At 37.9% G+C, this 17,205-nt stretch overlaps 2 protein-coding genes across 3 annotated transcripts; both read left to right on the top strand.

Moving 5' to 3' along the window:
* Positions 1-1,215: 1,215 nt before the first annotated feature.
* LOC116016865 (CLP protease regulatory subunit CLPX3, mitochondrial-like) lies at positions 1,216-7,980 on the top strand. 2 transcript variants are annotated; one of them, XM_031257299.1, is made up of 15 exons: positions 1,216-2,163; positions 2,743-2,804; positions 3,026-3,114; positions 3,277-3,356; positions 3,786-3,836; positions 4,350-4,424; positions 4,508-4,585; positions 5,191-5,247; positions 5,649-5,719; positions 5,818-5,917; positions 6,031-6,135; positions 6,489-6,551; positions 7,217-7,339; positions 7,437-7,595; positions 7,679-7,980. In XM_031257299.1, the coding sequence occupies exons 1-15, from the start codon at positions 1,375-1,377 to the stop codon at positions 7,742-7,744; spliced, it is 1,968 nt and encodes a 655-aa protein (XP_031113159.1). In that variant the 5' UTR covers positions 1,216-1,374; the 3' UTR covers positions 7,745-7,980. The 2 variants fall into 2 exon arrangements, with proteins under 2 accessions (XP_031113159.1, XP_031113160.1); XM_031257300.1 differs by having other exon boundaries at positions 1,873-2,163; positions 3,031-3,114.
* A 352-nt stretch (positions 7,981-8,332) lies between these two features.
* Positions 8,333-9,226, top strand: LOC116016098. The gene is made up of 2 exons (XM_031256261.1): positions 8,333-8,614; positions 8,729-9,226. Exons 1-2 carry the CDS (start codon positions 8,333-8,335, stop codon positions 9,224-9,226), a joined length of 780 nt encoding a protein of 259 aa, XP_031112121.1.
* The last annotated feature ends 7,979 nt before the right edge of the window (positions 9,227-17,205 follow it).

Here is a 17,205-nt window from a genome sequence, read left to right as displayed (position 1 = left end):
CCCAGTTTGATACAATTCGTATCTACGTTTGGGTGATGACCATCAATGCGCCCAATCCACTATCTTAATCACCAATTCGTACAGAAGGTTAGAGAATAACAATCTCACGCAGTGTGATCAACACACGACCAAACCCATTCTGTAGTGGTTATAGCAGATCGTCAAAGACGGAGATCTGTGCAATCAGAATCCCAAGATGTCCCTTCTTAGAGAGTCACTCCGTTGCAATATAATTTGGTTCGTTTTGCTAACTCACTTCACACTATTCCACAGTTGCATAGTCTTATGTCCACTGATTCACCTTCAAAGTTTTCTTCTCAAGTTTTTCTTTGTAAAAACTAAGATCATCAAGTCTTGAGAAGAAGATATGTCAGAGTAGTTCTTTCAGAGAGAGTTTCTTAGTGATTCAAATGTAGAAGAATATCTCGTAGTGCTCATTCTTATTTCTTGAATCACCTCTCTATCTTTATATATACTCTGATTTATGAAAGACAAGTAATCTTAAAGATATCTCATGTACAAGATTCCTGGCTTACCCTTTGAGGTATATCAGAGATAAGGACTTTCTTGTAAATTAAAGTGACCTCGTACGATGTAACTGCTTAGCCAAATAATCTCGAATAGGTCGGTAAAGTTCAATAGCTAGTTTCCAAGGCTCTATTGTACTGTCTGCTTGATCAGAATCTTCACTCAATACACTAACTGACACTAAAATTTAACCTATATAATTTTAGCATAATAATTCACCCAATACACTAACTGACACTAAAATTTAACCTATATAATTTTAGCATAATAATTCAGCCAATTACAAGTTAACATACACACACAGGTAAAAACAACCCATCGTAAATAAGGTGCAAGTAACATGTGTTAAAAAGTGCAAGTATGTAAGTAAAATTTACTTACACTTAGGATGCCTCTATTGAAACTTGAACCCAATCCCTTCCACATGAGAATGTACACCAGGTGCTACTTAACCACAATGTCTTTGGCGGTATAAATAACTTATTATTTCTTGTTACATTATAAAGTGAGTAAAAGTAATGGAATTGAAATTAAGAATCCATCTAGTATAACTTGTAGAAATGGGATTGTACAGAGTAGGAGTGTGCGTGACGTGAACAGATATTCAGTTGTGTTCCACTTTCGTATACTGTACTCTATACTCTGTATATCATGTGGATTCGAAAATACAGTACAACGTTTTCCATTAAAATATTAATAATATAATCCTTGTTACAGATCCCAATATACGTCTTCCCGTCCATTTATCAAAATTCCTGTCTGTCTGCGAGCCAAGAAAAGTTTACGTTATCGAGAAGGAATTCCCATTCTTTTGGATTATTGATACTGAAATCGCAGGCGCCGAGGATGTCCGGGATATGGAGGTGGAGCAGACTACGAGACACGGCGGTTCTAACGGTTGTTTCGGGTAGAAAGACGGCGGCAACGGCGACGAGAATGACTTCTACGTCGAACCACTGTTGTGAGGAGCAGAAGAGGTGGTTCTTGAACTGCCTCCACCGTGTTAAGCGGCGGGAGTCGATTGTTGGGGTGCAGGAGAGGTACAAGTGGGGCGGCGCTGGCTCTTCCTCACAGCCCATCCGGCGGATTAGGGCGGAGACCGATTGCCCTCGTTGCTCCAATCACACGGATCTCATATTCACCAATAACCGACCTAATTCTGTCGTTAATAACGACGGTACTGACACTAGTGCTGTTTCGAAAATTGGAGGTTCTAATAATCTCTGCCCCAAGTGTAAGACCGCCTACAATATGGCGCCCCTTCAAGGAAGCTTCTTCGAGATTGAGAGGGCCAAGAAATTTGGCAGTGCCAAGAATTCCGGTAATAAGGTGGAACAATACGGAAAGCCGATCAGGTCATCCTTCTGGGGGAATCTGAAGTCGTATAGCGGTGAGCCTCCAGAGAATTGGCCCCCGGCCGGCTCTTCTCCGCCGTCTGAGAATGGGGTAGCTGTGCATACGCCTCCCGGCCCACCGTTTGCCCCCGGTACCAATGTCATTCGAGCTTCTGCTCCAGGCGGCAATGGGGAGAAGAGTCAGTGGGGCGGGTCTAATTTGGGAAAGAATTTACCCACCCCAAAGGAGATCTGCAGGGGGCTTGATAAATTTGTCATTGGCCAAGAGCGTGCCAAGAAGGTGCTCATTTCTTTAATTCTCTTGCTCATTCTTTATCTCAAACAAAATTACTCAAGTGCTATGTTGTAAATGGACTATAATGAGTAAATAATGACTTTAAGGAAGTGAAATAAATTTAAAGTTGCCAACTTGTTTATATTCACAAGATGCAGCAGTTAGTGAGAACACGTTTTCTTTAGAAATTCCATCATTGATGCTTGATAGATCATCTATTTAATTAGCTAAATGCTTTTATTGTGAAGTTAGAATTTGGCCTGATTTTAGCAAATCTGCTATTCCAATTTCCAAAAATATCTCTGCTGCCTACTGCCTGAATTATGAATATCTAGATGCTTTTTTAGTTTTCCCTTGCATAGGATGAGTTGGCATAATGCATTTCAATCTTATTGTATTTCCTGCATAAATCTTATCTTGCTGCTGTCCAATATAGGAGGTGAAGGAAGGCTAAGAGCTTAAAAGATTTTTGTTGCTTACAGGATTTGTATATAAATTTCCATATAATACTGTGTTTAGTTATTTTAATCTTTCTTCTTCAACTCGGGCTTAAGTTTAAGCTTTCTCTTATCATTCAATTGGCAGGTGCTCTCGGTGGCTGTTTATAACCACTACAAAAGGATATACCATGCTTCTCTGCAAAAGGGGTCAGTGACTAATTGCTTTGTAATTATTGCTTGTTTCATTTGTTTGATGCATGCAAGACTGACAACAGGCTTAGTGTTTATCACTTTTCTTCATCAATCTGCAAATATGAATTATTCTTTGCTAGAAACTCTTTCACCTTAAAAAATAAAATAAAAAAAACAAAAACAAAATTATACTTCTGCCTTAAAAAAAAATTAAAATTTCATTGCTTGGATACTAGATCAGGAGCAGAGACAGTAAGGGAAGATAGTGAAGACAGTGTAGAACTGGAAAAAAGCAATGTGCTACTGATGGGGCCAACAGGCTCAGGTGTGCACATTAATTTGTCATTCTAGTGTGTTCTTTTACTTCATTTATAATTTGTATTGTAGCATTTAATACTTTGAGAAGTGATGTCTATCATTATTGCCTGATATCATGGAACAAAATCTCCAATGTGGACTTCCTTTCTGATTGATTTCATCCTAACAGGGAAGACACTGCTTGCCAAAACCCTAGCTCGGTTTGTGAATGTGCCGTTTGTTATTGCTGATGCAACAACTTTAACACAGGCAAGTAAAGTGCCTACTTTCTAAAAACTCCCCCCCTTGTTATCTCCCTTTCCTATAAGAATGAAGTAACATGCAGGCTTCTTTTGCCCCTAGATGTTTGCTGACTTCTATTTTTGTACCTTCACGTGTTTGAATGAGGAAAATAATATTTTCCCCTGTTTCCAACTGTACTTTGCATGCTATATGAGTTTAATTATTCAATTATGGTCTTGAGATATCCTTTCAAGTATTTGTCTTCTCTATATGATATTAGAAAGAGATATTAGACCATCACCTTTTAGCAACATCTCAATGTCTTTATGGAAGGCTGTCTTTGAGAAAAGAATACTCTTTTGTTTTCTATGTTGTTTTATACTTTCTCGTGGCTGTTGTTTCTCTTGCTTCATTCTTTATATAACATTCCAACTGAAAGCTCGTTCCCTTTTGCAGGCTGGTTATGTTGGCGAAGATGTTGAATCAATATTGTACAAATTGCTTACGGTATACTTTCTGTGCTGTGAATATGCTTTTAAGCATGTTTAGTACATCTGGCTGCTAAGTTTATAACTGAGTAGGTTTCTGTTTAGCATTTTATACATTTGCTCTCTTCTAGAAAAAACATAACAATTTTAAGTGCAGGTTGCATCTTGAGATATTTATCTGGGCTTTTGTTGGTTATTGTGATGGAGATCTTCATAACTCGTGTATCATGAAACTACACTTATTTAAAATCCATATTATACAGATTTTCTTACTAACATTTGATTTTCTTAGGAAGGATATTTCTTGTAAAAGAACTATTCTTACTTCAAATTTCGAATTATCTTAGGCATGCATTTTACTTGCTCATGGGCTTATATTCAATTTGCTTGGCATAGGTTTGAGCAGTTTCTTGGCATGGGTTTATGTTTCTTTTACTTTTTGGCCACTGCTTATCTTCATCTTTTCCATCCTTTCTATCTGAACCTTTCCATATCTGAAACAAATACCTAAGCTTTCGAATTTTGCATGAAGGTTGCTGAGTTCAATATAGAAGCAGCACAACAAGGGATAGTTTACATTGATGAAGTTGATAAGATAACCAAGAAGGTGTCAGTTCCCACCTTCCTTTAATTATTTCATATTTTATGATATCAAATCTGATTCGCCTATTTTCTTCTTTCAATTTGAAGGCTGAGAGTTTGAATATTAGCCGTGATGTCTCTGGTGAAGGAGTTCAGCAGGCACTACTGAAAATGCTAGAAGGAACGGTAAGTATTAGCCTTCTTGTAAGCTAGTTGTAGTGGTGTCAATGCGGGCTGGCCTGCCCCACCGCGGGTTGAAATTTTTGCGGGCCGGTCCGTGGGCTAGAATTCTTCAACCCTAGCCTGCGGCCCAATTTCAAAAAGTAAAAAAAATTATTTTATTATTATTTTTATTTAGAATTCTAGCCCACGGACCGGCCCACTTTGACGCCCCTAGTTAGTTGATTTTGATTCTTTGATGTCTACCGCTCTCAATCATGAACAACGGAGACTAAAGAATGAGAGTTAATCTGTAACACAATTATGATCTCTCTGCTAGAATAATAGAATATGTCCTCAATTTTTGAAAATGTTACATATGATCTTTTTGCGTTTATATCTTTCAGTTCATGGAATCCATTTGTTGATTGCACATTATAGGGGATCTCCATTATGTTACTTCATAATTTGGATATGCTACTCATCTGTCTAGTACATTTTTCATGATGTAAAGTTTTACATTCCTGTTTGCCATATTGTTTACAGTTTGATGAACATATGAAGTGCAAAGTTCAGTCTCTTAAATGATAAAGCTCCATGTGAATAATAAATGACTATATTTTTTTATGCAGATTGTGAATGTTCCTGAAAAGGGGGCAAGGAAGCATCCTCGTGGTGAGCATATTCAGGTAAAATTGGCCCGAAATGTCTCATTTCAAAATAATGCCTTGTTTTCATATCTTTAGTCTTTACATGCATTATACTAAGACCTAGATGATGGTGTCCAATTTTCAGTTGTTAAATAAAGTATTTTAATTCTACTTCCATTCCCTCTTTCAGATTGTTCTATTCTCCTGTTCTACCCATAGTTTGGAATAAGTTAAATGTAGGCTGCACTGCTGCAGGCGATCTTCTCTCTGTTAAGATCATAATATTACAGAGTACATTTATCAATGTATATGCTAATTCAGCAAAGACAAAACTTCTTTTTGGTTAATTACTGAATAGTCTGCACTTGCTTCAAAGTTTATTCCATTTTGCATCTTGTCTATTTTATATACCTTTGAAGTGCACTTTTGGAACCTTACAGATAGATACAAAAGACATCCTTTTTATATGTGGCGGAGCATTCATTGATTTGGAGAAAACCATCTCGGAGAGGTGATTTATATTTCCCTCATCCTCGCCTGCCAGATCCTAGTAAAAAATATTGTCTTTTGATCTGAGGACTTTCGTTGGGATTTTGAATTGTTTCCCAGGCGGCAGGATTCTTCAATTGGTTTTGGTGCTCCTGTACGTGCCAACATGAGAACTGGCGGAGTAACTAATGCTTCTGTGACATCTTCTTTGCTAGAATCTGTAAGAATGAAGTCTTGTAGTGTTTGAAATTACGAATTGAAAATTTGAAATATAAATATCTCGAAGCATCTATCTTGCTGTGCAAGCCCGAAGAACCTCATTCCATGTTTCAGGTTGAGAGCAGCGATCTGATTGCATATGGCCTCATACCAGAGTTTATCGGACGGTTCCCTATTTTAGTTAGTCTGTCAGCACTTACTGAGGACCAACTTGTTCAGGTAATTATCTTTCTTCTTTGGCTGTGTTCGATTCGTCTTTTCATCCCAGCTAGGAACCACAATATGCTTAATCAACAGGAAAAGAAAGCTCTGCACTCTATCTTTTTATTTTGCATTGCATATGAAAATAATTTTTACGTGAATTCTGTGGTCAAACACGTTGAACTGTGTAAGTACTTTTATGGCACAAACCTGATGAGTAGCCGTATGATAAATGAAATTTTTTTATTCCTTCTTGCTTTATCCTGACCTCATTCTTTTTACTTATTTTCCTCGCTTGAATTTTCTAGTGGGTTGATTTCCTTCACATTCCTAAGCTGGAAAGCGGATATAACGATGAAATTCTTTTTCAGGTCCTCACTGAACCCAACAATGCTCTATGTAAGCAGTACATAAAATTATTCAGCATGAACAATGTAAGTAGTGGCGGTGTGGCACCTCACGTCTCTTTCCTATTTAATGTATTTCAAAAACTTAATGGGGGAGGATCAATTGAACATAATTTAAACCAAGAGAAAAAAAAAGAAAAAGAAAGAAATATTGTAGGGGTGTCAATGCGGGCTGGCTCGCCCCACCGTGGGTTGAAAATTTTGCAGGCCTTTGTGGGCCGGCCCGCGAAGCCAACGGGCTAGAACTCTTCAACCCTATCCCGCCTCATGTGGGCTTGTGGGCCCCGCGGGCTAGCTTGCAGGCCAACTTCAAGAATTAAAAAAATTATAGTATTATTCTGTATTCTAATAATTTAATCTAAATAATATTATATTCTTCCATGTTTAGAAATTAAAATTTTTTAATGTTTTAGTTTGTTTAATGTTCATATACACACACACACACATAAACTGTTAGCCCGTGGGTTGGCCCATGGCCCGCACGGGCTTGCCTGTGTAGCCTCCCAACTGCTCGCATTTTTGCGGGTTAGAAATTTTAGGCTCTAACCCGTCACACCGCAGGGCGGTTTAGGGTTGGCCTGCAGGCTTCGGCTCACTTTGACACCTTTAAGAAATTGCATGCAAAAACACCCACTTGACCAGATTTCAAGTTCAGTTTACTTTTATACTTACATGTGAACTCTTACGTTTAGGTGAAGCTACATTTTACAGATGAGGCGTTAAGATTGATTGCAAAGAAAGCAATGGTTAAAAACACTGGTGCCAGAGGGCTAAGAGCCTTACTTGAAAGTATATTGACTGACGCTATGTATGAGGTATACTGGGCTGAATAGTATATATAAAACACTCTATCAGGGTCCAGAGAGGCCTACTGGTTAATCATTTCTTATCATTATTGCATTTCACCTGTAGATTCCCGACGTCAAGACAGGAGACGAGAGAGTAGATGCTGTTGTGGTAGATGAAGAGTCGGTAGGTTCTGCAAGTGGCCCTGGATGCGGTGGTATAGTGCTTCGGGGAAATGGTGCTTTGGAGACCTACCTCGCTAAGCCTCGGTTCAAAGATCAAAGGGTAAAATTTGGTATAATATATGTACTGATTGATTTCTTTACTAGAAAACCTATTGAGTAAGCAGTGATTGAACATATCTCCAGGAAATGGTGGAAGTGGAGATGCAGGACAATGAAGCAGAAGTATCCTCTACAGCAATGAGCATGTAAGATTAGTGGGGATCACATTGTATAAGCTTAGTCACTTGTAAATTTTTATTTTTTTTTAATTCACGGTAGTGTATTAGTGTATTGGTCCCCTTGTAACACAAATATAGATTATAGTCACAGAAGATGCAATGATAGGACCAAAGGATGAGGAGGATAATGTAACTATGTAAACCTTCTAATTTTATTCAAAAGATGTAAAGATTCTTTGTCAATAAGAGGAAGGGGGATTGTATGTATGATGAGTCTTACATTGTATATTTGGTTTTGTGCTTAGTAATTCTTACATCTTGGCAAGGGTATCGAAGGGTCTATGACATGAATGTTGCGTTGTTGGGCAAGCAGGGGTGATGATTTTTAACTAGGCCAGAGTTGTTAGTGGCAAGGGTTTTTTGAGGAAGATATTATCCTGGAGGGAACTTTGGAGATGCGGGGATAGGTAGGGATCCCTCGTTTGTTTGGCCTAGTATTTGGGTTGCGTGGGAGAATTTGAGAAGGGGGCTTAGATGGAGAGTGGGGGATTGGAGGTTTATTCGGGTTTTGGGTGATGCTTGGCTCCCTTCTAATGAAAATTCTTGTATTGAGACCCCAATGTATGATGATTTACAAAATGCCACTGTTAGTAGTTTGATGAACCAGGAAGAGGATGATTGGGATGGTGAGATTTTGAGAAACTTATTTTCTGAGAGAGAGAGACAATTAGTTATGCAAGTCTCTATCTCGTTTTCAAAAGGGATGGATGCTCTTTATTGGGACGGGGAGGGTAATGGGTGCTATTCAGTTAAGAGTGCATATAGGTTGTTGAGTGGGAAGATGTTGGGAGAATATGATAATAGGTGGGCTGTTGTGTGGAACCTTACTGTTCCACCAAAGGTCAAATGTTTCTTTTGGAGTCTGTGTTCTAATTCTCTCCCAACTAAAGTGGCTTTGCTTTCTAGAAGGGTGGTAATTGATTCTGTGTGTGATTTGTGTGGTTTGGAGGAATAGTTTTCTGCTCATATTTTCCTTAAATGTGAGTTTACTAAGTGGGTGTGGGGTGCGTATGGCTGGTGTTGGGATTCGGGTGGGGTGGATGGTTTTGGGGGTTGGTTAAATGAGTGTGTTCAGAAGCTAAGTGTGAGGGAGTTGTGTCATTTTGTGGTTATTTGCTGGGGTGTATGGGAGGCTAGAAACAAGAAGGTTTGGGAAGGGGTGCTAAGTAATCCTAGACATGTGGCGCGTTCGTCCCTTGCTTACCTCCGTGACTGGGTAGCAACTAGGTGTCCGAGTTTCGGGGAGCACTGGAGAGAAAACGAAATGGTGGAACAGTGGCATGCCTCGAAGCCTAGTATGCTAAAAATGAATGTAGACGTGGCTGTGTATGTGGATTCGAACAAGATGGGGATGGGCTGGGTTTTACGGGATGAGGGAGGCAGGTTGGTGGGGGGAGAGAGGGAGCGTGTTCCCCGCGGGAGACTGATGCTTTGGCTGTTTGAGAAGCGCTGAGCTGGTTGAAGGAGCACGATTATTATGGGGTGCAAGTTGAAACTGATGCTCTCAACAAGTTATTATTCAATTTCATAAGGAGAACCTAACACCTTGTGGTTCGGGATATAGCTACTCTTTTGTCCTTATTTTCTAATGTGAGTTTTAATTTTGTTAAGTGTTTGAATAATCGTGTGGCTCATCTGTTAGCTAGAGATGCTAGTCTTTTCATGAGTAGTCGATTTTGGTTTGATATCGACCCCTCGTTTATTTCTCAAGCTTTGTGTAATGACGCTATGTTAATTAATTGAGTTTGTGGTTTTGTTTTCAAAAAAAATAGTGACAAATAAATACAGAGTAAAAGTTAAAGATATAAGAGAAAATTGTAATTTATGTCCTCACAAATATGCTAATTATTAATGTCACCCTTGAATTATTAGTGGTATAAATATTGTCTCTCAATTTTCAAAACGTGACATATATTGCCTCTCCTTTGAATTATTAGTGGTGCAATGTGGTTACATGAAGTTATTGCCTCCTATACCCCTCAATAAAACGACATAACCGAGAGGAGAAAACAGAACTCTTATAAAGAATTGATTAATGTTATGCTGATAAGTTCAGGTGCTTCAAATTCATTATGGGCAGAAGTTGTAACAACGAATTGTATCCTAAATAGAGTGCCACCGAAAGGGTTTGAAAAGAGCTCGTATGAGTTATGGAAATGATATTCCCCAAATCTAAATTATTTCAGAGTATGGGGTGCTTGGCTAAGGTAGGTCTTTCAGCCTTCAAAAGACCTAATATTGGGCATAAAACCATAAATGTTGTGTTTGTTGGCTATGCTGAGAACAATGTTGCCTATAAATTTGTGTGTTTAGATAATTGCTCTATTTGTGAATTCAGAGATACTAAATTTTTGGAACATATATTTCCATTAAAAACTATGCCTTCAAATGATTTTGCATCATCTTCTACGCCTCATCTTGAAACTGAAACCGAACCACTAAGGAGTAAACGGTGTAGGGATGAAATAAATGAAATATGCATGCAACCCATGTATGTCTTATGTACTCCGTAGTATTTAAAGGAGAAAACACCCAAAGTACTCCCTCGACTATGTCCATATCAAATTGATCCTCAACTAACAATTCACCAAGAATGATCCATTGACTATGCAAAAATTTACTCAAATTTAGTCCTTAGTGTAAATAACGAAAGACTAAAATAAGTAAAACATTTACATAATTGATGGACCATTCTTTTTTTTTTTTTTGAAAATAAAGAAACTCATTTATTTAATCATAAGCTGAAACAATTACAAATAGGATCAATGGAACGATATACCATTCCTTACAGTCAGACATAGAAACAATTTCCAGAGCAATGCTACAAAGAACTTGATTCGCAAACTGTTTCACAAATTTGAAGCTAAATCCGTTAGATGAACTTAACGCTTCTTTAATATCATTGAAAGATTGATCAAACATAGTCAAGACTGACTTCGGTTGGAAAGTCTTACACACCACCTGAGTATTTGTTTTCAACCTTGCATTCATTGACAATACATCCATCGATCTGAACAGCAGATGCTCTTTTTCATTGTCATCTTTGTCACTCAGGATGAGATTCATATACATCATGACCAACTTTTATGATTCACACTTATGAAGAAAAGAACTCGTCAAAAGAAATGAGAGCAAAACAAACTCGTCAAAAGAAACGAGAGGAAAACAAACTTGTCACACAAATGAGATAAACAAACAGAAAAACACAAACAAATACAGAACACACAAGAAAAGGGAAACAACAGTACACCTCTTCTTGAAAACTTTATTTTAAGGATCGACTAAAATCAAACCACCTCTTTATCCAGATATGGTTGAAACTTCTGCAACTTCCTTCGAGAGTTGGTGGTTGAATCAGCAGTGAAAGTTATGAAACAATAAAACAAAGAGAAATAGGAGACAGCTGACCAAAGACCCGCCGACATGAAGCTCTGTCAAAGCTTTGGCCAAATCTGGCCAGAGGCCGGCGGCAAAAAAAAGATAAGGTTTTGAGAGACATAAGAGAGGATTCGAGAGAATAAGCTAGGGTTTTGCAAATATGTGTCATTGATGGACCATTTTAGAAGAATTAATAGTTGAAAACTAATTTAGGAATTATATAATATAGTCAAAGGACTATTTTTGGTATGGGATTATGCATGCCTATGTTAAAACACGAATCAATTCACTACATCATCCGTATTCAAACACACCTCCTCTTCTGCACTCTTCTATCCATCTGAGCAACATTGTTCTATTTGCGTTTACGAGTGCACGTAACTATAACACTCTTAACATTGGGGAGCAATACAAATTTATACAACTACACCGTCCCCGAGAAATTGTTGTTAAGGCAATATTTCTGAACACGACACAATAACTCTCTCTTTATTCATTGCTTTATACATCTATCTCTGAGCATACAGACGACATTAATAGTAGCTGCACTACAACAATTTCCTAACAAACATCTATTTCTGAGCCGAATATTCCACTTCTAGCTCATATTCTATGCAACCCCATAATGTATAATAATATGATATGTTAGGAATATAGCATAAGCGAATAATCAAAAATTGAGAATTATAAAAGTTAAAATAAAGAAAATTATATAAATGAGTTTTATATATATATATATATATATATATATATATATATATGTGGTCAGTGCGGCCGCACCACTATGTATACAAATATACACCACTCAACGTTAGAAAATACACAACACAAATATGCACCATTAGGTACGCATCACCAAAAAAACACATCACTAAGTATGCAAATATACACCACAGTGTTAAGAAATGCACCATTAGGGACAGGGGAGTTATGGTGCATTATTTTCGGTGTGGTGTGTTTTTTGGTATTTTTGTGTATTTTCATTGTGGTGCATTTTCTAACATTGAGTGGTGTATATTTGTATACATAGTGGTGTATTCCGCATCGACCGCACGGGAAGGCGCGACCATATTTGAATAGAAATATATATATATATATAGATATATATGCGTGATGATAAGACAAAAGAGGAAGAAGGAATGAATTCAAATTGATGTGCATTTACAAAGCAATGGAACTACTCTATTTATACAACAAAGACTGCGAGAGCTATGCGGCATGCAAGAGGAGAAGTGATGCAATCGGAGACGACGTGCAACCTGGAGATGTAAGAAAAACATGCAACAATTCGGGGGTGTGGTTTAGTGGAAGGGACCCATTCATCCTTAACCAAAGATCAAGGGTTCAATCATTGGCTTTGGGTATGAAGCAACAACCTTAATTCGACGAGGGAATTAGTCACTGTGTCCGACAGTGGAAATCGGGAAGACACATTCCATTTGCTAAATTTGAGCCACAATATTATTTTCCTAACAATCTTCACATTGGATCGAATTTATTGTGAAAATCAATAACGGGAACAATCGACTAAACTCAGGCACTGCTTGAACTTAACAATAGTATGAGGCATAGGAAATAGCCTCAGAATAACAAGATGGATCACCATCAAACTCTTTTGCAACTAAAAGAGCATAAGCAAGTGGGTTTCATTATCACTTGTAGCATACCTAGTAGGTTTTCTAATTGTCATCCTAGACCGATCTTGAGCAATAGAACGTTGTGGCTCGACGAGAGGTGCGATACTAGTAGATGCATCATCTTTAGTAGTACCATACAGTGGTAGTAATACTATTAATAGGCCTGAACTCAAACTCCACATTCTCACCAGTACTCTGCGTATCACCTGTATTGGGAACAACATAATCTTTTCCAGAAGAAAGTAGTGCATATTCATCAAAAGTGATATCTCGACTCAAAATAATTTTCTTAGAATCTGGAGATCATAGACGATACCCTTTTGACTCAAAAGCATAACCAAGAAAAATGCATTTGACAGCTCTAGCGTTTAATTTACCCTATTGGAATGAGCATATGTAGGACATCCAAAAACTCTTAAGATAGAGTAGTTAACAGGATTACCTGACCAAACTTTCTCTGAAATGTTGAAATCAAGGGATGAATGTGGAGATTTATTTACCAAATAGCAAGCAGTAAAAACGGCATCGGCCTAAAAATCACGTTGTTTCCATAACCCAACATTAGAGAGCATACACTAAGTTATCTCTAACAGAGTCATGTTCATACGTTCGACAACACCATTCTGCTGGGGTTTTCCAAGCAAGGTCTTGTGCTTGGCAATTCCTTGTGCTGCACAGAACTCATTGAAATCTGACCCACAGAACTTGTCATTGTCTGTCCTGAGCTTCTCTACCTTTTTCCCTGTCTGAGTCTCAACGAAGTATTTTCCACATTTTGAAAATAAAAAATGCTTGATTTTTGTGTTTCAAGAAATAGATCCAAACTTTACGAGAAAAGTCATCAATAATAGACATAAAATATTTATAGCCTCCCATAGACTGGACTTTAGTTGGTCCCCATAAATCAGAATGTATATATTCCAATACATCTTTGGTACGGTCTTGTAGCAGTAGAGAAACAAACCCTCTTTTGTTTCCCAAAAACATAATGCTCATGAAATTGTAATTTACCCATACCTTAACCACATAGGAGGACTTTCTTGCTCAGGATATGCATGCATTTCTCACTCATATGCCCCAAATGCATATGCCATAGTTGAGTGAGATCAGCATCAAACATCGATGAGAATACTGCTGTTGAACCTATCATAGTACTGCCATGCAACACATACAAGCTTCCAGAATGAGAAGCTTTTATGATAACAAGATGGCCTTTTATAACCTTCAGAACTCCACCTTCAGCTATGTACTTGCACCCCATATATTCCTAGGTGCCCAATGATATCAGATTACGTTTCAAATCAAGAATATACCGAACATTGGTAAGAGTCCTGATAACGTTATCATGAGTTTTAATCTGCACACTTCCAATTCCACTGACCTTGCATTGGGTATCATTACACATCAAGACAACTCCACCATCAACTGGTTCTAGAGAAACGAACTAGTCTTTGTGAAGACACATGTGGAATTAATAACCAGAGTATAGAATACACTTAGTTTTGCTCCGTTTGTCACCGGGGAGCTAACAGATAACATAGCATCGCCTTCTGAATCACTTTCAACGACACTATATTCAACAGACTTCTTTTCTCTCTCTTGCTTATTCTTTAGTTTGAAGCATCCAGTCACATCATGACCATGCTTCTTGCAGTACTTACAGAATTTATTGGACTTACGTCCTTTAGACTTAGGCCTAGATTTTTTATTGCTACTCTTTGTTTCAAGTGAACGGTTCCTAACAGTCAAGCCTTCACCTTTGTCCTTAGACTTAATTTCTAAATCAAATTTTTCTTTGATTAATAGGTTGGACTTAACACTGTCGAAAGTTAGGACACCACTAGTATTACCCTACAATATAATTTCTTTAAAATGCTTGTATGATTTATGGAGAGAAACAAGCAATAAAATAGCACGATCCTCATCTTCAATTATAATATCAATATTCTCCAAGTCCAATAAAATAGAATTGTATTCATCCAAGTGAGATTGACGGAAAGTACTTCAATTCAATCTCACTTGGATGAATTCAGTTCTATTTTACGAACACGCTACGCCTGAAAGAGCAGCTGTACACAATCCGTATGATGGAAGGTACTTCAATTATAATCTCACTTGGATGAATTCAATTCTATTTTATTGGACTTGGAGAATATTGATGTCATAATTGAAGATGAGGATCATTCTGTTTTATTGCTTGTTTCTCTCCCTACATCATACAAGAATTTCAAAGAAATTATGATGTATGGTAATACTAGTAGTGTTCTAACTTTCGACAGTGTTAAGTTGAACCTATTGTCCAAAGAAAAGTTTGACTTTGAAATTGAGTCTGAAGACAAAGGTGAAGACTTGACTGTTAGGGGTCGTTCACTTGAAACAGAGAGTAGCAATAAAAAATCTAGGTCCAAGTCTAAAGGACGTAAGTCCAACAAATTCTGTAAGTACTGCAAGAAGCATGGTCATGATGTGACTGAATGCTTCCTGTTGAATCTAGTGTCGTTGAAAGTGATTCAGAAGGCGATGCTATGTTATTTGTTAGCTCCAGTGACAAACGGAGCAAAACTAAGTGTATTCTATACTCTGGTTATTAATTCCACATGTGTCCTCACAAAGACTAGTTCGTCTTTCTAGAACCAGTTGATGGTGGAGTTGTCTTGATGGGTAATGATACCTAATGCAAGGTCAGTGGAATTGGAAGTGTGCAGATTAAAACTCATGATAACGTTATCAGGACTCTTACCGATGTTCGATATATTCCTGATTTGAAACGCAATCTGATATCATTGGGCACCTTGGAGTATCTGGAGTGCAAGTACATAGCTGAATGTGAAGTTCTGAATGTTATAAAAGTTCATCTTGTTTTCATAAAAGTTTCTCGTTCTGGAAGCTTGTATGTGTTGCATGGCAGTACTATGACAGGTTCAGCAGCGGTATTCTCATCGATGTCTGATGCTGATCTCACTCAACTATGGTATATGCGTCTAGGGCATATGAGTGAGAAAGACATGCATATCCTGAGCAAGAAAGGTCACCTATGTGGTTCAGGTACGGGTAAATTATAATTTTATGAGCATTGTGTTTTTGGGAAACAAAAGAGGGTTAGTTTCTCTACTGTTACACACCGTACCAAAGATGTATTGGAATATATACATTTCGATTTATGGGGACCAACTAAAGTCCAGTCTATGGGAGGTTGTAGATATTTTATGTCTATTATTGATGAATTTTCTCGTAAAGTCTGGGTTTATTTCCTGAAACACAAAAATCAAGCATTTTATATTTTCAAAAAGTGAAAAATACTTGTTGAGACTTAGATAGGAAAAAAGGTCAAGAGGCTCAAGACAAACAATGAATTGGAGTTCTGTGAGTCAGATTTTAATGAGTTCTGTGCAGCACAAGGAATTGCCAGGCACAAGACCTTGCCTGGAAAGCCCCAGCAGAATGGTGTTTCCAAACGTATGAACATGACTATGTTAGAGAGAGCTTGTTGTATGCTCTCTAATGCTGGGTAAGGGAAACGACGTGATTTTTTGGCCAATGCCATTTCTACTGCTTGCTATTTGGTGAATAGATCTCTACATTCATCTCTTTATTTCAACATTCCAGAGGAAGAATGGTCAGGTAATATATCCTGTTGACTACTCTATCTTAAAAATTTTTGGATGTCCTGCATATGCTCATTCCAATACGGGTAAATTAAACTCTAGAGTTGTCAAATGCATTTTCCTTGGTTATGCTTCTGAGTCAAAAGGGTATCGTCTATGGTCTCCTAAATCTCAGAAAATAATTCTGAGTCGAGATATCACTTTTGACGAAAATGCACTACTTTCTTCTGGAAAAGATTGCGTTGTTCCCAGTACAGGTGATACGCAGAATACTGGTGAGAATGTGGAGTTTGAGTTCAGGCCTACTGATAGTATTACTACCACTGATGGTAATACTACAGATGATGCATCTACTAGTACCACACCTCTCGTCGAGCCACAGCGAGAGTATTCTATTGCCCAAGATCGGCCTAGGAGGACAATTAAAACACTTGCTAGGTACGCTAGTGATGATGAAACCCACTTGGTTGCTTATGCACTTTCAGTTGCACAGGAGGTTGATGGTGATCCATCCTTTTATTCTGAGGCTATTTGTTGTGCCAACTCGTCCAAGTAGTTGGTTGCTTACCAAGCCTCTACCTATTGCTATGTTCAAACAATATTTGAGTTTAGTCGACTGTTGCAGTTGTTTTACAATAAATTTAATCCAATATAGAGATTGTTAGAAAATAATATATTTTTGTAGCTCAAATTACATGAAGACCATGTAGTGCACTACTGCCGCAACTCCCACGTACTACACGTACTGCCTAACTGCTGCAATTTTTCCTCCACTTCATGCGCAGCTCTTGCACGTCTTCACTTTGCATGCC

This window comes from Ipomoea triloba, chromosome 4, assembly GCF_003576645.1.
Source record: "Ipomoea triloba cultivar NCNSP0323 chromosome 4, ASM357664v1".
Classification (NCBI taxonomy): Eukaryota; Viridiplantae; Streptophyta; class Magnoliopsida; order Solanales; family Convolvulaceae; genus Ipomoea; species Ipomoea triloba.
The sequence above is the reverse complement of the archived record's forward strand: the minus strand, read 5'-3'. Positions and strand labels throughout refer to the sequence as shown.

Excerpts from the sequence above, each read along its gene's own strand:
- LOC116016865 (XM_031257299.1), top strand. The coding sequence starts at position 1,375 with ATGTCCGGGATATGGAGGTGGAGCAGACTACGAGACACGGCGGTTCTA. Across the intron at positions 2,164-2,742 it reads GCCAAGAGCGTGCCAAGAAG|GTGCTCTCGGTGGCTGTTTA; the intron begins GTGCTCATTTCT and ends TTCAATTGGCAG. Across the intron at positions 5,720-5,817 it reads GAGAAAACCATCTCGGAGAG|GCGGCAGGATTCTTCAATTG; the intron begins GTGATTTATATT and ends ATTGTTTCCCAG.
- LOC116016098 (XM_031256261.1), top strand. The coding sequence starts at position 8,333 with ATGTATGATGATTTACAAAATGCCACTGTTAGTAGTTTGATGAACCAG. Across the intron at positions 8,615-8,728 it reads ACCTTACTGTTCCACCAAAG|TTTTCTGCTCATATTTTCCT; the intron begins GTCAAATGTTTC and ends TTGGAGGAATAG.